At 39.0% G+C, this 21917-nt stretch overlaps 1 protein-coding gene across 5 annotated transcripts in view; it reads left to right on the top strand.

Annotated features, from left to right (window-relative positions):
- The window catches only part of LYRM7 (LYR motif containing 7), a 30071-nt gene extending 9378 nt beyond the window's left edge, over positions 1-20693 (top strand). The window contains exons 1-6 of one of the 5 annotated variants that reach the window (XM_033181348.1): positions 246-281; positions 636-708; positions 2609-2679; positions 2843-2965; positions 6504-6585; positions 18859-20693. In XM_033181348.1, the coding sequence (XP_033037239.1) occupies positions 279-281; positions 636-708; positions 2609-2679; positions 2843-2965; positions 6504-6585; positions 18859-18929 (423 nt within the window). In that variant the 5' untranslated portion in view covers positions 246-278 and the 3' untranslated portion in view covers positions 18930-20693. Of the gene's footprint in view, positions 1-245; positions 282-635; positions 709-2608; positions 2680-2842; positions 2966-6503; positions 6586-18858 lie in introns of those variants that run through there. The other 4 variants (XM_033181347.1, XM_033181346.1, XM_033181351.1 and 1 more) reach the window with 4 other exon arrangements.
- Positions 20694-21917: the final 1224 nt, after the last annotated feature.

The raw sequence follows: 21917 nt of genomic DNA, 5'->3' as shown, positions 1-21917 counted from the left end.
TTTTTTTTTTGAGACAGGATCTTGCTCTGTCACCCGGGCTGGAGTGTAGTAGTGCAGTCAGAGCTCATTGTAGCTTCAACTTCCTGCACTCAAGCAATCCTCCCACCTCAGGCACCCAAGTAACTAGGACCACAGGTGCATGCCACCATGGCCTGACTAATTTTTAAAAAATATTTTGGCCAGGTGCGGTGGCTCACACCTGTAATCCTAGCACTTTGGAGGCCGAGGCAGGTGGATCACCTGAAGTCAGGAGTTGGAGACCAGCCTGGACAAATAACATGGTGAAACCTTGTCTCTACTAAAAATAGAAAAATTAGCCGGGCTTGGTGGCAGGTGCCTGTAATCCCAGCTACTCGGGAGGCTGAGGCAGGAGAATCGCGTGAAACCGGGAGACAGTGGTTGCGGTGAACCAAGATCATGCAAGATCATGCCACTGCACTCCAGCCTGGGTGACAGAGTGAGACTCCGTGTCAAAAAAAAATTTTTTTTTTGTTTGTAGAGATGGGGGTCTCACCATATCGCCCAGGGTCTCGAACTTCTGGGCTCAAGCAGTCCTGCTACCTCAACTTCCCAAAGTGCTGGGATTACAGGCGTGAGCCACTGTGCCCAGCCTTGAATTCTGATTTTCTTAACAGGTTTTGCAGCTCTTTAAAACACTGCACAGAACCAGACAACAAGTTTTTAAGAATGATGTCAGAGCATTAGAAGGTAAGTATGTTCTTTCCCTTTTTGGAGCCAGTCTACTTTTTAGATGACTACTAATCTACCTGAGAAACCCTGTGTGGTGAAGACCCATCTTAGGGAATGACCTTCACTGCCTCTCCCTAATGTCTTTTTAAAAGATTAGCTTATACTACACTTATTTGAGAAATATCTACTTAAAGAAAAGTTTTTAAAGATCAAGTCTTCATAAAGAGTGGGTCAGAAAAAAAGGCAAGGGACCAGAATTTCAGTGTTTATCATTGCTTGCCTTATATTCACGCCATTGAACTTTTTGTTACGTAATCAAATTTTCACGCTCTCTAGGGCCAGATATTACCATGTTGTTAATGTCTTATGTCAGTCTAAAAGAGCAGCTGTGAAAGAGAATCCATTCCAAATGATTCCAAATTCAGTATCTCCCTGTTGTACGTAGTGTCTATCTTATCTGGAAGTCACAGGCTCCAAAATTTAGGTTCTGTGTTATTCATGGTCAGTTCCACTCCTCATGCATTTCTAAACCTCCTTAAGAGTGCACCTAGGTAAAGTGTCCCCACTGTTTCCAGGGATTTAAGTTTTTGTAACTCATCAAAAATAATTTCGGAATGAATAAGATATATGTATTGTATTATATGTAGTTTACATGAATTCCTGATTTAATTCTTGTAACATTTCTATGAGATAATCGCTACTATAATTCCTATTTTTACAAATGAGAAAATTGACAAAATGTGAAAATATTTGTCCCACATCATACTTCGTAAGAGGTGACCTGGAATTTAGCCTAAGCAATCTGATTCAAAAGTCCAAACTCTAAACCACATTACGTATTGAAATATATGCAACATAGGCAGGCTCAGTGGCTCACACCTGTAATCCCAGCACTTTGGGAGGCCAAGGCAGGTGGATTACTTGAGGATTACTTGAGGTCAGGAGTTAGAGACCAGCATGGCCAACATGGTGAAACCCTGCCTCTACTAAAAATACAAAAATTAGCCAGGCATGGTGGCACACACCTGTAATCCCTTGAGGCAGGAGAATTGCTTGAACCCAGAGGCAGAGGTTGCAGTGAGCCGAGATCATGCCACTGCACTCCAGCCTGGGCGACAAAGCAAGACTCCATCTGGAAAAAATATATATATATAAAAAACGTGTATATGTATATATACATATGTATATATACACACACACAACATAGAAGGAAGTTTTTATAGTAATTATCAACATGGAATATTTTTGTTGCTTTAAATTTTTTAAGTGGGATAGTTATAAGAACAGCTAACAATTTGTTGCATATTTGCAAGCACTTTGTATGGATTGTTCCATTAAATGCTCACAGCAGCACAATAAGGCCAGTGAGATTCTATCAAAGTATGCTGCTATAATGATATCAAACTCTCAGTGGTATATGTAAGCAAAAGTTTTATTTGTCACTCACTTTATATGTCAGCCAAGACGCTTAAAATTTTACATATATGTACATATCTATCCTGTTTGCTGCCGATCTTTGTGTACTTGTGTATGTAGTTTAACATACTTGTATATTGAATTTTACCATCTTAAAAAAGCATTTTAATAGAAATCCTTAGATTTGTAAAAATAAAACATTGAAGTAGATTTATTATAATTCAGTAGGTGTAGGTATACAAATGAATTTGAGAGTAAAAATCAGTGAAAGAAAAAATATTAGAGTGCCAAAGGTTTATAGTAGGTTTACCTACAAACTTGCCACCCTGTCAAAAGCTCTCCGAGAGACTTCATTAATAATTTCTTATTCTATGCTTTGTTTTTCATGAGGATAATTTCTATACTAGAGAAGTAGCCATTCATAGTGAATAACGTGTAAATTATTGAGATAGGAATTATAGATTACAAAAGCAAGTAACTATATGTATTTTTCTCTTTGTAGCAGCCAGAATAAAGATAAATGAAGAATTCAAAAATAATAAAAGTGAAACTTCTCCTAAGAAAATAGAAGAGGTACAGTAATTTTTTCAATTACAGTAAAACTTATATAATTATCTTGTCAAAGAGGAAATGATGAAGATAGAAGGATTATATAAAATAAAAACTATTACTTGATAGTTAAGGCCATCACAACTGTAGATAACCTTCACTTACTTGGTATGGCTCACCTCCTCAGGGTCGTCTGCCAACACCAAAATACAGCAAGGTACACCATGAACAGAACATGGAAATAGCCATGGTCAAAGCCAGAGCAGCTGAACAAACCCAGGAACCTACAGAAATTCTATCTTCACTTAAAGCAAGTGACTGAAACTAAAGAGAATGAGTGTTGTAGTAACTCAACTAGAGATGTAAACTGAGAATTTTTAAATATATATATTGATTAATTCATTTTAAAATAATAATTTCATTAGATGTTAAAAAGTAACATGATATTTATGAAAAATAACTGTTTAAAAAATTTAGTGAGAAGAGTGGTACTGGTTTTTTTGTTTTTGTTTTTGTGTTTTTTTTTTAAGATGGAGTTTCGCTCTTGTTGCCCAGGCTGGAGTGCAGTGACATGATCCCAGCTCACTGCAACCTCCCCCTCCGGGTTCAAGCGATTCTCCTGCCTCAGCCTTCCGAGTAGCTGGGATTACAGGCCCATGCTACCACACCCAGCTAATTTTTGTATTTTTAGTAGAGACGGGTTTCACCATGCTGGCCAGGCTGGTCTTGAACTCCTAACCACAGGTGATCCACCTGCCTCAGCCTCCCCTCGTTCTGAGATTACAGGCATGAGCCACTGTGCCCAGCCCCCTGCAATATGTTTTTTAGGTTGAAGTATATGAAGAAAATTCAGCCTCACACAGATTTGTAGTTGGAAAAGAGTAGAACAGCCTTTTAGATCATTGTGATTTTTTTCTTTATTTTTTTGGGTAGAGATGAGGTCTCGCTTCGTTGCGCAGGCTGGTTTCAAACTTCTGACTTAAGCGATCCCCCTGCCGTGGCCTCCCAAAGTTCTGGGATTACAGGCATAAGCCACATAATTGTGAATATTTTTTAATACTACACCTTGACATGTGGTAATTTCTTTTTTTGTTTGTTTGTTTTTTTTGAGACGGAATCTCACTCTGTCACCCAGTTAAAGGTTAGTTTCAGTGTGCAACTCTGTTATCTGTCAGACCAATGGAATTTTTTGGAGAGCGGGGTTCCAGGATTCATGCAGACCACCTCCTCATCTCCTCTGGGCCCCCCCAATCCCTTGTTCCTCAACTAGCCTTGTTTCCAGTCTTATATCTAGGACTTGGCTGGGGAGACCCATTATTTTCTCCTTCTCTGCCCTGTTAAGCCCCTTCCCAGGTGTCAGGAGGTGAGGCTTTGCTCTCCCACAGCCCTCTCCATGGCAGTTAATTCCAGCTCCCTCCTTTTGATGCTCAGACCAAAAACCTTGGTGCTTTCTTAACTGCTTTTCTTATCTCACACTTACATCCAATCTGATAGCAAATCCTGTTGGCTTAAATCTCAAAACATTAATCTATACAGAACTCAGCTACTTCTCATCCTCCCTGTCATTATCCCCGAGTCCAAGCCACCATCATCTCTCTTGTTACAACAGCCTCCTAATGGGCCGCCTGCTTTCAGCCTCACTCCCTACAGCCTATTCTCAGTACTTTTAAAGACAGAATAAACCTTTAAAAAAGAAAAAAAAGGCTTATCTCAGCACTCTACTACTCACAACCCCATGACTCTTCATCTCATTCAAGAAAAATCTAAAGTGCCTAACATGACCTACAAGACTGTCTGTGATCTGACCTTTGTTACCTTGCCACCTCAGCTTGAACCACATCCCCCTCGCTCTTCCGATCTCAGCCCCTTCTTTGAGGGTCCTTGAATTTACCAAAAAGTTTCCTCCCTTAGGGTTTTTATGCTGTTGCCTCTTCTTGGGATTTTCTCTCACATGCCCTCAAAGCTTCATTTAGGTAGACCAATGAACTTTAATTGATCTTTCCCTGTCAATGGACTTTTTACCCATGCATGATTTTATAACATCATGCAGTGATGATTTAGAAAATACAGGTTCATTAAATACTACAGATCTTCCAGATATTTTCGTAGTTCATTACATATTTTAAAATTACATCTATCAGTACTAATATCCATCTCATCAGAAAAATCTTTAAGGCTGGGCACGGTGGCTCACACCTGTAATCCCAACACTTTTGGAGGCTGAAGTGGGAGGGTTGCTTGAGCCCAGGAGTTCAAGGCTGCAGTGAGTTATGATTACACCACTGCACTCCAGCCTGGGTGACAAAGCAAGACCTTGTCTCAAAAACAAAGCAAGAAAAAAATATTGAAGTATTGTAAAGCTGTCAAGCTTACCCTGGCAGATACGAGTTCTCCAGAATTCTGATATTTGCTTGAAAGCGTCAGTTTTGTCATTGTAGCAAATGCTGTCAGCTGTTTTCTTTGAAGTGACACACTGTTCTAAGAAAATGTCTGCCAAATAGCTAAGTCTGAATAATCTTAATTTGTCAGTGGTTCTGTCAAGTAAAAAATGGTATTTTGATGGAGAAAGCTCTACTGCTCACAACTCAAACCATGCAGAAGGCTGTAGTGTTTTGAAAGTAATTTTGACTTCATAGATCCCTGAAAGGGTCTCAGGGTCTCTCAGGTACATTATTATTTGATGAGGTCTGAAACTCAAAGAGGTGATTAACCCAAGGCCATGCACTTAATGATACAACCAAAGTTGCAGGTCAAGTGTTCTGAACATCTAACTCTATAAAAGAAAGATTCAACTGCCCTCCCAAACATGTGCATTTTAAACATACTTAAAAATACACATTGTAACAAAAAATACTCTAAAATCTGTTTTGGAAGAAAATATAGAATTGATAGATAAAAGTTAAAAATACATGGCATATCTGAGCTTTCTATACTACTAGAAAAGGTTATAAAAAGTTAAAAACAGTACAGTAGTCCCCCTTTATCCTTGGGGGATACATTTTAAGATCCTCAGGGGATGCCTCAAATCTCTGATAGTACCAAATCCTATATACTATGTTTTTTTTTTTTTTTTTTTTTTTTGAGGCGGAGTCTCGCTCTGTCGCCCGGACTGGAGTGCAGTGGCCGGATCTCAGCTCACTGCAAGCTCCGCCTCCCGGGTTTACACCATTCTCCTGCCTCAGCCTCCCGAGTAGCTGGGACTACAGGCGCCCGCCACTTCGCCCGGCTAGTTTTTGTATTTTTTTAGTAGAGATGGGGTTTCACCGTGTTAGCCAGGATGGTCTCGATCTCCTGACCTCGTGATCCGCCCGTCTCGGCCTCCCAAAGTGCTGGGATTACAGGCTTGAGCCACCGCGCCCGGCCACTATGTTTTTATTATATATACTTTTCTATGATAAAGTTTAATTTATAAATTAGACACAGTACTTGTGCTTTGGAGCCATTCTTAAGTAAAATAAGAGTTACTTGAATATAAGCACTGCAGTGTGGCAACAGTCAATCTTGATAACCGAGATGGCTACTAAGTGACCACAGGTGGACAGTGTATACAACATGAATATGCTGGACAAACAAGTGATTCACATCCCAGACAGGCTGGAGCAGATGGCATGAGATTTCATCATGCTACTCAGAGTGACATGTGATTAAAAACTTATACATTATTTATTTTGGGAATTTTCTATTTAATATTTTCAGACTGCAGTTGACCACGGGTAACTGAAACTGCAGATAAGGAGAAACTACTGTATCACCTGAAAAGAAATTATAGTAAAACTATCATTTTCGAAAACAGTACATTCGTTAAAACACCTAAAGGACTTATTCTGTTTGTTTGGTTTTCTTAACAGCTAATGAAAATAGGTTCTGATGTGGAATTATTACTCAGAACATCTGTTATACAAGGTATTCACACAGACCACAATACACTGAGTAAGTAAAATTAAAGAAAAATGGTTTAACTGTACTGGGTTTTAAAATATTGAATAATTATAGCACATGTAATGCAGAGTGGTAAAACAGCTTGATTTTGCCAGGCAATGTGGTATATAGCATATATATTTTACAAGGTTATAGTCTATAATATTGAATTATGAAACTTTGTTTTACCACATTTGTTTCCTTTTAATTTTTATTTTTTGTTTTTATCTTGTTATATTTCAAAACTAATTACAAAGACAGTACAACTATATATTTTTATCGTATTTATTTACAGTTCTTAATTTTTCTGGCATCGTTTATCACTTACCTAGACTATTTCTTTACCTTTTATTCTATAATGACTTTTGCTTTTCATTTTTTGGTTTTTTTGAGATGGAGTCTCACTCTGTCGCCCAGGCTGGAGTGCAGTGGTGCGATCTTGGCTCACTGCAACCTCCACCTCCTGGGTTAAAGCGTTTCTCATGCCTCAGCCTCCCAACTAGCTAGGACTACACCACCATGCCCAGCTAATTTTTGTATTTTTAGTAGAAACAGGGTTTTACTATGTTGGCCAGGCTGGTCTCAAACTCCTAACTTGAGGTGATCCACCTGCCTCGGCCTCCCAAAGCACTGGGATTACATGCATGAGCCATCGCACCTGGCCTATAATTAGTTATTTTAATTCAGAAGATTTAGGATTATAGGAAATGGAAATATAGTTGAGGATCCTCCATTGTACCTCAAGACTCCAGATGGTGCTTCAGCAAAATCTCATTTCACATAACATTTTGTTTTTATTCTCTAAAGTATCTTTGGGGACAGTAACAACAAAAAGATGACATTCAAAATTGTTGGCCAGGTGCAGTGGCTCATTCCTGTAATCCCAGCACTTTGGGAGGCCAAGGCAGGAGTCTCAGTTGAGCCCAGGAGTTCAAGACCAGCCTGGGCAACGACAAAACCTCGCCTCTACAAAAAATACAAAAGTTATCAGGATGCGGTGGTGCACACCTGTAGTTCCAGCTAGTAGGGAGGCTGTGGTGGGAGCGTCACTTGAGCCCAGGAGGTTGAGGCTTTAGTGAGCCGTGAGTATGCCACTGTAATCCAGCCTGGGTGAAAGAGTAAGACCCTGCCTCAAAAAATATATATATTGAAAGACTTTGTTTTTTAAGCAGACTATGGAAGTATAACACACAAACAAAAAAGTACTCAATTTTTAATTGTATAGCTCAGTGAATTTTCATAAAATGAAATACCCATGTAACTAACATGCACAACAAGCCACGTGTAAAAAAAAATTGGCCTTTCTGCTGGATATGTGGTAGTAACACATTGTGATTTTAATTTATATTTCTCTGGTAACTAATGAACTACAAGGACCTCTTCAGTTTTTTAGTGGACATTTGGATATTCCTTTTTATGAAGTGCCTGTTCGAGTCTTTTGTCCATTTTTCTAAGGGGTTGTCTGCCTTTTTATTGTTGATTTAAAGGATTTCTTTATATGTTCTGAATATAGAAATTTGATGGGTATATGTGAGGAGATTCCCCTATGCTTTCTTCCAAAAGCTTTACTGTAGGCTGGGCACAGTGGCTCACACTTGCAATCCCTGCACTTTGGGAGGCCGAGGCAGGTAGATCACTTGAAGTCAGGAGTTCAGGACGAGCTGGGCAACATGGTGAAACCCCATTTTCACTAAAAATACAAAAATTAGCCAGGCATGGTGGCGCATGCCTGTAATTCCAGCTACTCGGGAAGCTGAGGGAGGAGAATCACTTGAATGCGGGAGGCAGAGGCTGCAGTGAGTCAAGATGATACACTGTACAGCCTGGGCAACAGAGTGAGACTCCATCTCAAAAAAAAAAGATCGGGCGTGGTGGCTCACGCCTGTAATCCCAGCACTTTGGGAGGCCAAGGCAGACGGATCACTAGGTCAGGAGATCGAGACCATCCTAGCTAACACGGTGAAACCGTCTCTGCTAAAAATACAAAAAATTAGCCAGGCGTGTTGGCGGGCGCCTGTAGTCCCAACTACTCAAGAGGCTGAGGCAGGAGAATGGCATGAACCTGGGAGGCAGAACTTGCAGTGAGCCGAGATGGCACCATTGCACTCCAGCCTGGGTGACAGAGTAAGACTGCGTCTCAACAAAGAAAAAAAAAGCTGTATTGTTTGATCTTTTCCATTTGATTGTTTATGTCAACTAGAGTTGGTTTGTATATGGTATGAGATGGGGAGTCAAGATTTATTTTTTCACATGTGACTATCCAGTTGATCCAGCAACACTTATTGAGAAAACCACTCTTCCCCCTACTACTCTACAGGATCACCTTTGTCATAAAATCAAAGAACTATATATGTGTGCATCTGTTTCTGGACTTTATAATCTCTTCAATCCGATTTTCTGCCCTGCATCATATACTATAATGTCTTGATTATTATAGCCTTATAATAGATCTTCCTACCTGGTAGTATAAGTCCAAAGGGCTTTTAAAGTTACTTTTATTTAATGGGGACTTATCAGAAATTATTAGATCTTGGGCTGAGCACTGTGGTTCACCCCTATAATCACAGCACTTTGGGAGGCTGAGGTAGGCAAATCACTTGAACTCAGGAGTTTGAGACTAGCCAGGGCAACATAGTGAAACCCTGTCTCTACCAGAAATACAAAAAATTCACCCGGCATGGTGATGTGCACCCATGGCCCCAGCTACTCGGGAGGCTGAGGTGGGAGGATCACTTGAGCCTGGGAGAGGATGTTGCAATAAGCCAAGATCGCACCACTGCACTCCAGCCTGGGTGACAGAGCCAGACCCTCTCTCACAAAAAAAAAAAAAGAAAAAGAAAAAGAAATTATTAGATCTGAGTTATTGTTTTTGTCTTTTGTCTTGTTTTGTTTCGATTGAGTCTTGCTCTGTCTCTTAGGCTGGAGTGCAGTGGTGTGATCTCGGCTCACTGCAACCTCTGCCTCCCAGGTTCAAGCCATTCTCCCGCCTCAGCCTCCTGAGTAGCTGGGATTACAGGCGTGTACCACCACACCTGGCTAATTTTTGTATTTTTAGTAGAGACAGGGTTTTACCATGTTAGTCAGTCTGTTTTCAAACTCCTGACCTCATGATCCACCTGCCTTGGCCTCCCAAAGAGCTGGGATTACAGGCGTGAGCCACTACATCCGGGCTTTTTTTGAAACGAAGTTTCGCTCTTATCACCCAGGCTGGAGTGCAGTGGCATGATTTCAGCTCACTGCAACCTCCACCTACCAGGTTCAAGTGATTCTCCTGCCTTAGCCCGCCAAGTAGCTGGGATTACAGGAGCTTGCCACCACGCCCAGCTAATTTTTGTATTTTCAGTAGAGACAAGGTTTCACCATGTTAGCCAGGCTGGTCTGGAACTCCTGACCTCAAGTGATCCACTTGCCTCGGCCTCCCAAAGTGCTGGGTTTACAGGTGTGAGCCACTGCACCTGGCTGATCCGAGTTATGTTTATAAGGGCAGAAAACATAGTTAATACTAAATTTAAGATGTGTAGTCATCAGCTTTTATCTTAATAATGATCTTTAGAGTTTCTGTGTAGTATAGCCAACATTTTATACAGGTAATCACAGATATATATTATTTTTATCACATGAATAAAGTTTTAGGTTATTTTAAATAACTAAATTTAGTATCTATATTTCAAATGCCTTGTTTTAGATATAACAGTATTGAATATTGTTTAGATTTCTTTTTATCCTTTGGTTTTATGTATATTTTAATTTACCCACAGAATTAAATATTTTGACTCCTTTATGAGTATTAATACATATTGCCTTAATAGCCTCATTATTTCTGTATGTTTTTATATTTATACATATATACACACACACATATATACACACATACATATATATACATATATATGTATAGCTCCAAAATGTAAGAAATTTGATTCCTTAATCTCTCTTTCTAAAAGTTACTTTACACAAAATTCCTCCAAATATTTTAGCAGTATCTACACTGTCACATAGAAATGACCAGAAGTAAAATTCTGCTTCTTGTTTAGAAAATGGAGAGTTGTGATTATGTGTTTCTAAAAAATACGTGATGTCTCAAAATGAAAAATAATAGAAATCAAAAGTAATAAAATGAAACTTCATTTGGAAGAGTAATCACCTTGTATGCGTGAATTCTAAATCCATGTCTCTTTTTCTTCCATTCAAATAGTATCTACAGTGAAAATTAAACATTGAATCCCAGCAGGAACTCCTTATCTTAAATAATTTCTCATTTTTTATTTTTTTAAAAAATCACTTCCAGACATCTCTCAAAAGGAGACATACAAATGACCAACAAGTATATGAAAAAATACTCAACATCACTAATCATGGAAATGAAAATTAAAACCACAATTAAATATCATCTCACCCCAGATAGAATGACTGTTGTCAAAAGGACAAAACATAACAAATTCTGACAAGGATGTGAAGAAAGGAGAACTCTTATACACTATTGGTGGGAATGTAAATTAGGATAGCCATTATAGAAAACAGTATAGAGGGTCCTCAAAAACTAAAAATAGAACTATTGCATGATCTAGTAATTCCTCTACTGGATATGTATCCAAAGGAAAGGAAATCACTGTATGCAGGAAATAGCTGCATTCTCATGTTTATTGTGGGCACTATTCACAATAGCCAAGATATGGAATCAACCTAAGAATCCATCGACCGATGGATAAAGAAAATGTATATATACATATGTATATACCTGTACACACACACACACACACATACACACACAATGGAATATTATTCAGCCATAAAAAGAAGGAAATCTTGTCATTTGTGACAACATACATGAACCTGGAAGACATTATGTTAAGTGAAATAAGCCAGGCACAGAAAGACAAATATTGCATGTTCTCACTCATGTGGAACCTGAAAAAGTTCAACTTATAGCAACAGAGAGCAGATAGTGGTTACTAGAGGCCAGGAAGTGTCAGAGGGGTATAGCTAGAGGTTGGTTAATGGGTCCAAAATTACAATTAGCTAGGAGGAATAAGTTCTAGTCTTCTATAGCACTGTAGGGTAACTATAATTAACAATTTATTGTATATTTTCAAATAGCTAGAAGAGCAAATTTTGAATATTCCTAACAAAGAAATGATCAATAAGGTCATAAATATACTAATTACCTTGATTTGATCATCACACATATACATGCATTGAGCTATCACTGTACCCCTTAAATATGCATATTTAGTATGTATCAATTAAAAATAATAAAAGGAAAACATTTACTTCCTTTATCCTTGCAGGTGAATTCAAGGTTCTTTATTACAAGCATAATTTCATCATTTGAAATAATTCCATATTTTAAAAATCTTTAAAAAATATTTTGGAAACTGTTTTTCTTTCCAAATATTTTTTACTCTTTCTTTTTTTTGTATTACCTCACGTGCATGAGTTTGTATAAATCATAATATTTTATTCATATCATTCATCACTGGTCTTGCATAGCCTTTATGACTTAGAAAAACACTTAGGTTATTCATTATTCTATACTTGCTTTCTGTTTGATTATTGAAATTTGTCAAAACCCTCTTTCTAATGTGGATGTTAGTCACCTGGTTACAATGTTGGCCTTTGACAAACATATATATTTTCTTTCTTTTTTTTTTTTTTTTTTTTTTTTTTGAGGCGGAGTCTCGCTCTGCCGCCCAGGCTGGAGTGCAGTGATGCAATCTCGGCTCACTGCAAGCTCCGCCTCCCGGGTTCACGCCATTGCCATTCTCCTGCCTCAGCCTCCTGAGTAGCTGGGACTACAGGCGCCCGCCGCCGCGCCCAGCTAATTTTTTGTATTTTTAATAGAGACGGGGTTTCACCGTGGTCTTGATCTCCTGACCTTGTGATTCGCCCGCCTCGGCCTCCCAAAGTACTGGGATTACAGGCATGAGCCACCGCGCCCGGCCAGACAAACATATATATTTTCATTCATACAAATTTTAAAGATTGCCCCAAGGAAACCCAGGACTTCAGGTCATTATTTTTTATGGTACTTAGTTTTTTAATAGGATCCATATTTTTTAACTTCCTCTCTGGCATATATGTAAGAAAAAATAGGGATGTACTTCTAAACGAATGATACAGTTAAAAAAACAAAAAGCTCCAAAAAGCTGTTCTTCAGATGTATTTTAAACTTCTGCCTTTTGGTTTATTTAGATCTGTCATTGTCTAAAACTATCTTATGGTTTGTGTTCTAAGACATGTTAATGTGATTCAACAAACATTGAATCGCTGTTATGCTAGAGTCAGGGATAGAACAGTGGGCAAGACAGATATGGTTCCTATCCAGTGGAACTTGGAGTGCTGTGTAAAAGACAGACAATTAAATATACAGCTACAGTTCTTGCAATGCCATGATAGGAAGCAGAGATTGTTGAGGCACATAAGCAGAGCTACAGATCCAAACTTGATGAGCCAGGGACAGGTTCTTAGAAGAAAATACTTTTGTATTACAGTTTCCCTAATTTGAAGTTATCATTTATATAATATACATAATGTGCTTGAAATATTTAGAAGTGTTTCTAGAACTTCAGTGTGAAAGATTTTAATGTCCTTTAAATTATTTGGATTCAAAATATCTCTGTGATTATCACACTATTATAAACTATGCTATCCATAATAATTTATTTTAAATTTTTTACCTAAATTTGTATTTTGGTCCAAAATTGAGATAAAGACTTTATTTCAAGGAATTGCTTTTTGGCTGGGTGCAATGGCTCACACCTGTAATCCCAGCACTTTGGAAGGCCAAGGCAGGTGAATCAACCGAGGTCAGAAGTTTGAGACCAGCCTGATCAGCATGGAGAAAGCTCATCTCTACTAAAAATACAAAATTTGCCGGGCGTGGTGGCACATACCTGTAATCCCAGCTACTCGGGAGGCTGAGGGAGGAGAATCGCTTGAACCCGGGAGGCGGAGGTTGCAGTGAGCCGAGATTGCGCCATTGCACTCCAGCCCAGGCAACAAGAGCAAAACTCCATCTCAAAAAAAAAAAAGAAAGAAAGAAAGAAGTTGCTTTTTATTGATATATATAATATGACCAGAGTAGATAAGGTGTTTCAGGGGCCTAACGTACAGGAAATAAACCATGATCTCAATGCAGTTCGTTTTTAAAGGTCTGGCAACATCAACAAACTAAGGCTGTTAAAGTACTCAGTATCTAATATGGAAAGCAAAGTCAGGGATTTTATAATCAATAAGACAAAATTATAATGAAAACAGTATACAGCATGTAAATATACTTGGGGTACATTTGACCTAATTAAAGTGTTAACAGTTAATGAATACAGAAGAATTCAGTTGTAGAATATTTTTTGATGCCAAAGATTATCCAATAAGGTGAATTGGGTAAAGAAATAGAATAGTGGATATTTGACAGGTTTTCCGGTGATTTACTACTCTTTGAATAACCCTGCTTTGTTTCATGAATTTCCATCTGCCTGAATTCTAAATCCCTAAGACAGAACCTAGGAAGTTTAAGTTCCTCAGTTTCCTTTGTAGCTCAGGCACAGGTGTTTGATTAGGTGAAGCACCCTCACTTCTTTTCAGCACAGAATCGGTTTTGCTGGCAGGAGTAGCACCAGTGGTTTCAGGATCAAGTTCCTCATGGAGAAGAGAAGTAGCACTGGTACGGTGGCAAGAGCAGACATAGTAAGGTTGAGTTTCTGGCAACATCCGAAGTATAGCATCTTGTATTCCATGAGGGTAGAAATGGCAGCATTTTCTTCTGGCACCCCATGAGAGAGCGGCAGTTTTTATCATTAGCCTATTTCTGTGGGATGGCTTTGGTTATTGCTCCTGGAAGCTTAGTCTCAAGCCTGCCTGGTTCTTGACAATTTGAAACAACCTGTTTATGCCTTTTCAGCTTCTAAGCAGCCAGAGGCTGCTTCTGGGACTAGTAACCAAGACCAAAAGTTAAAGCTTTTATAGTCCACTTCCTGGTGATATGAGTTAGGCAAAATAAAATTGGCTGGGTACGGTGGCTCATACCTGTTATCCCAGCACTTTGGGAGGCTGAGGTGGGCAGATCACTGAGGTCAGGAGTTCAAGACCAGCCCCCTGGCCAACATGGTGAAACCCCGTCTCTACTGAAAAATACGAAAATTAGCCGGGCATGGTGGTGTACACCTGTAATCTCAGCTACTCCGGAGGATGAGGCAGGAGAATCGCTTGAACCTGGAAGGCGGAAGTTGCAGTGAGCCGAGATCACAGCTACTGCACTCCAGCCTGGGCGACAGACAGAGTGAGGTTCCATCTCAAAAATAGTAATAATAATAATAATAATAATAATAAATAAAATTGAAAAAGAGGATGAATGCAGATTAAGCTAGCCCACAAAGTAGAGATAGAAGTATTGCTTTGCTAAAAGGCACGCTTCTGTCTGCATCTTAGAGTCTAATTGATTAAGAGTCCCATAATTCAGAGAGCCTTGAAGAGTTAAAAATGCTAATCGTTCTTATCCACAAAAACTAAAGCCAATACAAGCAGGGGAATTCTGAGCTGTAACATGAAATAAGATCGATGCCTCAAGACTTCTCATTCTTCCAGACAAAGATTAGATACGTGATTCATTTACTGACTGGAGCTTACTATTCTTCATTTCTTTAAGAAGTGGTCACTAAGGTAAGGGTTAGGGAGATGGGGAGAACATAGAGGCTGCTACCAAAGGATGACAGTCTTCGTGCTTATTTTTCTGTGGCTACTTGTGCATGGAAGTGACTGGAAACCAATTTGAAGCTTATAAAGTTTTTGAGTGAATTTTATTACCAAGAAACCCCAAGCCTGGCTAACTCTTTTCACCTCTTAAGGCCACCCTGGGCCCCTAAACTCCTATTACCAGGAAGTGGACTATGAAAGCTTTTAAAGCCCCAAAAAGGGCATCTTCCCCAATATCTCCAACTTAGAACAATGAGGCTCAGCGGAACCTAATGGAAAAACTAGCACTGTAACCAAACATCCTTGATTTCAGTCTGGATGAGACCTTAGGGGACAGGTAGTGAGTGGATGTATTCTACAGATGGAAAGAAGGATGTATATGCATTTTGCATAGCCAAAGGCGGGGAAGGGGGGTGCTTGTTGTCTCTCCAGTATCTATCCTCCTGTTCTCTCTCTCTCTCTTTTTTTTTTTTTTGCAACAGAGTGTCCTGTCGCTCAGGCTGGAGTGCAGTGGCCCGATCTCTGCTCACTGCCACCTCTGCCTCCCGGGTTCACACCTCCTGAATAGCTGGGACTACAGCTCAGGCAATCCAACTGCCTTGGCCTCCTAAAGTACTAGGAGTATAGGTGTGAGCCACAGCACTTGGCTTCTCCTGTTCTTTTTTACTAAGTGAAAAATTGTGTTCAGGGTGCAGTGTACCAAGCAAAAAAAAAAAAGTTATTTTCCAGACCATGTGACACCTTTCTGGTCTATATAAACCCTGTCTATTGGGTGTTACTTCCAAGAAAGTCATTGTTTTCCTGTTTAAAAGCAATAGGCTGAGCTGGCACTCTCGTTTTGCCCTTTTCTCTTCTCTCTTCTTCACATCTGGAGTGCAGATGTGATATGACAGCGGCAGTGAAGACAAAACCACTCATGGAAGGTAGCAGAACAGGAAGAGAGAAAGAGCCTGGGTCCTTAGTATCACTAAGGACAAGCACTAGCCCAGAACTGCCTTAATCTGTATTTCTTTTTTTTCTTTTTCTGAGACGGAGTCTAGCTCTGTCACCCAGGCTGGAGTACAGTGGCGCGATCTCAGCTCACTGCAACCCCCGCCTTCTGGATTCAAGCGATTCTCCTGCCTCAGCCTCCCTAGTAGCTGGTGCCTGCCACCATGCCCAGCTAATTTTTGTATTTTTAGTAGAGATGGGGTTTCACTGTGTTGGCCAGGCTGGTCTCGAACCCATGACCTCGTGATCCACCCACCTTGGCCTCTCAAAGTGCTGGGATTACAAGCATGAGCCACCATGCCTGGCCTTTAATTTGTATTTCTTGATAATATGAGAAAAATTAAATCTCTTACTTATTTAAACCAGCTTGTTGGAGTTTGGTTATTCAGAGCTGAGCATACTCTAAAATGATATGGGTATATTTAACCATTTATTTTTCCATTCTCCCATAAAAGTCTTGTTCCACTTTTGTAACACATGACATTATACTATAATTTGTTGTTTGTCTAGCTGTCTTTTCCATTAGATTGTGAGCTCCTTGAATCTGAAGAGACTATTATATATTCACCTTCATATCTTAATTTCTTGATGTAAGGTCTAGCTTGAAATAGGCACATATAGGTTTGATAAGTGAAACAAATTATTGCCATTGTTAGTAAGTTAAAACATACACTACCATTTATTCTCTGATGAAATCTCCATGGGTTTGGTAAAAGCAAGTGAGATATAAACAATTATTAAATAATAATTATTTAACTGCTTTTCATTTTAGTAAGCCAAATTTATCATCTGGCTAATAAGTTGGCTATTTTTAGTCAGACCAGTTCTTCTTTAATTAAGTGAAATATTCAGTTTGCCTTTTGGGTTGAATTTGTTTTAGTGTTGTCTTCTTTGTTTTGTTTTGTTTTGTTTTGTTTTGTTTTGTTTTGTTTAGAGAGAGTCTCTCTGTCTCCTAGGCTGGAGTGCAGTAGCATAATTATTGCTCACTGTAACCTCAAACTCCTGGGCTCAAGCAATCCTCCTGCTTCAGCCTCTTAAGCAGCTAGGAATACAGGTGTGTACCACCATGCCCAATCTTCCCACCTCAGCTTCCCTCTTTTTTTTCCCTGAACTTTCTGAGAGTAAGTTGCAGACATAATGCCTATTTACCCCAAAATGAACATTTTTAAAATTATGACAGCCCATTTGGGTCTAGATCTTCTGGAGAAATACTTTAGAGTATATTTCTTTAAGATACTTCAATGTGTATTTCCTAAATATACAAGGACATTCTCTAACACAACTGCGATATAATGACCAAAACCAGGGTATTAACATTGATGCAATGCTATCATTTAAATCTTTCCATTTGTCCTAATAATGTCTTTTATGGCAAAAGGAAAAAAAATTCCCTGTGGACCAGTATCCTATTGGGGACCACACATTGCATGTAGTCATCATGTCTCTTTAGTCATCCTTATTCTAGAGCAGTCCTTCAGTCTTTCTTCGTCTTTCATGTCCATGATGTTTTGAAAAGTATAGGCAGGTTATTTTAGAGAAGGTCGTGCAAGCATTTTTTGATTGATAGCTCATCTAGATTCAACTCTTCTGGAGAAAAGAAGAAGAAATCATGTATCTCCTCAAAAATTTGGAACTTTTTTTTTTTTTTTAGAGATGGACTCTCACTGTATCACCCAGGCTGGAATGCAGTGGCACCATCTCAGCTCACTGCAACCTCTGCCTCCCATGTTCAAGTGATTCTTGTGCCTCAGCCTCCCAAGTAGCTGGACTATAGGCATGCACCACCACACCCAGCTGATTTTTTTTTTTTTTTTTTTTTTTTGTAATTTTAGAGATGAGGTTTCACCATGTTAGTCAGGCTAGTCTCCAACTCCAGACCTCAAATGATCATAGCGCCTTAGCCTCCCAAAGTTCTGGGATTACAGCCATGAGTCACCATGCCCAGCCAAAAATTTGTGTCTTAAGAGCTTTATCTTGACTCCAGCAAGACGTCTTACCTAGGACTCAACAGGTTTTTGTTGTTGTTTTGTGGTATTTGTCAATGTGGGCACTACTGGCATTTTTGACAGGACAGTTCTTCACTATGCCAGACTGTCCATGACAGAAGGTTTAGCATCTCTGGCTCCTGCCCACTAACTTCCAGTAGCATTCTCCAGTTGATGTGAACACCCAAAACACCCTCTTTTAAGAACCATTGTTATATAAAATTTATAATCTTTAAATTAGGAGACCAGTCTTGCTTTTCATATAGTAGATAGTATAAGCAAAATTTCCAATTATTTTCATTATCAGTAATTGGTAATTAAATGGCCAATAATAGAAATTTTAGATGAATTCTCTTCAGTTATTTAATTTCCTGTATTTAATAATAAAGGGTTAAGTGGATCATATATGTTTTTATATAATCTGAAATGAGAATGCTATTAATTCTAATTAGAGTCAAGGATGCCACCTTAGATATCAGCTGAAATAAAATATCCCTGTAAGATTTATCTTAAAATTAGATATTTTACTATTATAAATTTTAGGGGGAAATGAGTGTCCTTGCATTTAATTCTAATTTTAGTGATGTTAATTATTCTCTCTTTTTTTTTTTTCTTTCAGAACTGGTCACTAGGAAAGACCTTCTTGTAGAAAATGTGCCATACTGTGATGCACCAACTCAGAAGCAATGAGTTTTCTAGAATACAAGTCTTTGCACTTTTTCACTTTAAAATCTACAACTCTGGCAAAAGTCCTGGAAATGCAGACATTTTTCTCTGAACTGACATATTGAAAATGAATGAATTACAGAATAGCTTCATATTTAAATTTCATGTTAAAAGGTCATTACTGAGAACTGAAGAACATAATTAAGTATTTCTAAAGGAAATTAAATAAGAAAACATTTCATTCATTGAAAATCAAATTTCATAAAGCAAAATAAACGCTTAGGGAGATATATTCACTCTTTGACCTTGATGAGTATTTGGTCTTACCATAGCTATTTGAGAATGTGGTGCTTTTACAAATTGGTGAGTTTTCCTGCCATGTGAAATGCAATTATTACATTTAAATTATTAGATTAAAATGATATTTAGTCCTAAAAAATATTAAATTAGTCAAAAAAATCACAGTGTGTGCCAGCTCTCTACAGAAAGTGGCATTTGTTTTCCAAAGCACTGGGATTATTTCTGTAGCTAATATATAATTGTACAGTTTCTTTTTAGAGATAGAGAGTATCTCTGTGTTCTTATAAAGACTTTTTTTAATCAGTCTTCTGAAAATAGATGAATTCACCTAGGGTCACTATGGAATAAAGAAATCCTAATTTAAAGAGGAAATAGTGGCCTTTGATCAAACTAAGTAATATGGCCTTAGTAGAATTAGCTATATTTAGACCAAGTTAGACTTTACTGTGAAATGTAGTAGGTGTCTATATTCTCTTCGTTTTCATTAATGAAACTTAAATGGCTTCTCTTCTTCCACATGTCCTGTCCTTGAGAAGATGGGCAGTATCACAAAAGGGCCTGGCAGTCTACCATCTAACACTAGGAACTGTAAAATCCTGTTTAATATTCTTGTTTCTCTTTTATCTGTGTATCTTTGCCATTCTATTTTCTCAGTGAATAGTATGTTTTCTCCCATTCACTGATAAATTCTCTCATTTGATGATGATACAGGGTTTTTAATTATTGCAAGATTCTCAATGCAAGCATTGTTATGTATCTAGAAGTTATACCTAGAGAAAAATGAAAGTTGTGTCAAATTTGAAATTTGCCCTTATAAGAGAATGTTGAATGTCATCACACTATATAATCACTATATAAAGGTGCTGACTTACAGTTATTTTAGTGTCTATATGACATATTTTGAGGAAAATTGGCTGACGTTATTTAAATTTAATATATATTCTATATTTTAGTGTTATTGAATATTTTATCACTGAGCTTTTTTTCTTTAACCTGAATTCCCTGGTTCCATTTTTCATTCACATTAGTTTAAATAACTCCAGATTGCTTTCTTATAGTCATTATTAGTAGCAAATGAGATTAATAATTCACATGGTTATTAAAGATAGTGGCTTAGAGATTTTAAGACTTATTGGTATAGGGCTGGGCACGGTGGCTCACACCTGTAATCCCAGCACTTTGGGAGGCTGAGGCAGGCGGATCACAAGGTCAGGAGTTGGAGACCAGCATGGCCAATATGGTGAAACCTCATCTCTAATAAAAATACAAAAATTAGCCAGGCATGGTGGCGGGCGCCTGTAGTCCCAGGTACGCGGGAGGCTGAGGCAGAAAAATCGCTTGAACCCGGGAGGCAGAGGTTGCAGTGAACCGAGATTATGCCACTGCACTCCAGCTTGGGGGACAGAGTGAGACTCTGTCTCAAAAAAAAAAAAGGTATATTGATATAGATAGGTAGATATGATACTGTACTTTCATGCCATAAGACTACACAATAAAGTTCCTGGCTAGGCACAGTGGCTCACGCCTGTAAATCCCAGTACTTTGGGAGGCTGAGGCAGGTGGATCACCTGAGGTCGGGAGTTCTAGACCAGCCTGACCAACATGGAGAAACCCATCTCTACTAAAAAAAATACAAAATTAGCCAGGCATGGTGGCACATGCCTGTAATCCCAGCTACTCGGGAGACTGAGGCAGGAGAATCACTTGACCCAGGAGACGGAGGTTGCGGTGAGCTGAGATCACGCCATTGCACTCCATCCTGGGCAACAAGAGTGAAACTCCATCTCAAAAACAAATAAATAAAGTTCCTGTGAAGTATATAAACATGTCAACAACAGGCTTGACTGTCACAAAATTGTGAAAGATGTGGCACTCTATTGTTTATATAGCATATGCTAATTTATTTATTTTTGGAGATCGAGTTTTGCTGTGTCATCCAGGTTGGAGTTCAGTGGCGCAATCATGGCTCACTAAAGCCTTGATCCCTGGGGCTCAGCAATTCTCCCTAAGCCTCCCAAATAGCTGAGGCTACAGGTATGCGTCACCACACCTATTTTTTTTTTATTTTTAGTAAGGACAAGCTCTCACTATGTTGGCCAGGCTGGTCTCAAATTCCTGAGTTCGGGTGATCCTCCCACCTTGGCCTCCCAAAGTGCTGGGATTACAGGTGTAAGCCACCACATTCTTACATATTTATATTTCAAATGGATTTTAACTGGTTATTTAATAGTTTAATTAGATAAAGTAATTCATGGCAGGGTATGGTGGCTTACGCCTGTAAATCCCAGCACTTTGGCAGGCTGAGGTGGGTGGATCACCTAAAGTTGAGAGTTCGAGACCAGCTCGACCAACATGGAGAAACCCCATCTCTACTAAAAATGCAAAATTAGCAGGACGTGGTGGCGCACACCTGTAATCCCAGCTAGTCAGGAGGCTGAGGCAGGAGAATTGCTTGAGCCAGGGAAGTGGAGGTTTCAGTGAGCCAAGATCGTGCCACTGCACTCCAGCCTGAGAGAACAAGACTCCGTTTCAAAAAAAGAAAAAAATAAAACTTTTGTGCACATGGGTATCTCACCATGTTGCCCAGGCTGGAGTGCAGTATCTATTCATAGGCACAATCTTAGCACACTGCAGCCTAGAATTTCTGACCTCAAGCGATCTGCCTCAGGCTCCCAAGTAGCTAGGACTACAGGTGCATGCCACCATAACCAG

The sequence above is a fragment of the Trachypithecus francoisi genome, unplaced genomic scaffold, assembly GCF_009764315.1.
Source record: "Trachypithecus francoisi isolate TF-2019V2 unplaced genomic scaffold, Tfra_2.0 Lachesis_group2, whole genome shotgun sequence".
NCBI lineage: Eukaryota > Metazoa > Chordata > Mammalia > Primates > Cercopithecidae > Trachypithecus > Trachypithecus francoisi.
Note: the sequence above shows the minus strand (reverse complement) of the source record. Positions and strands in the feature narration are given on the sequence as shown.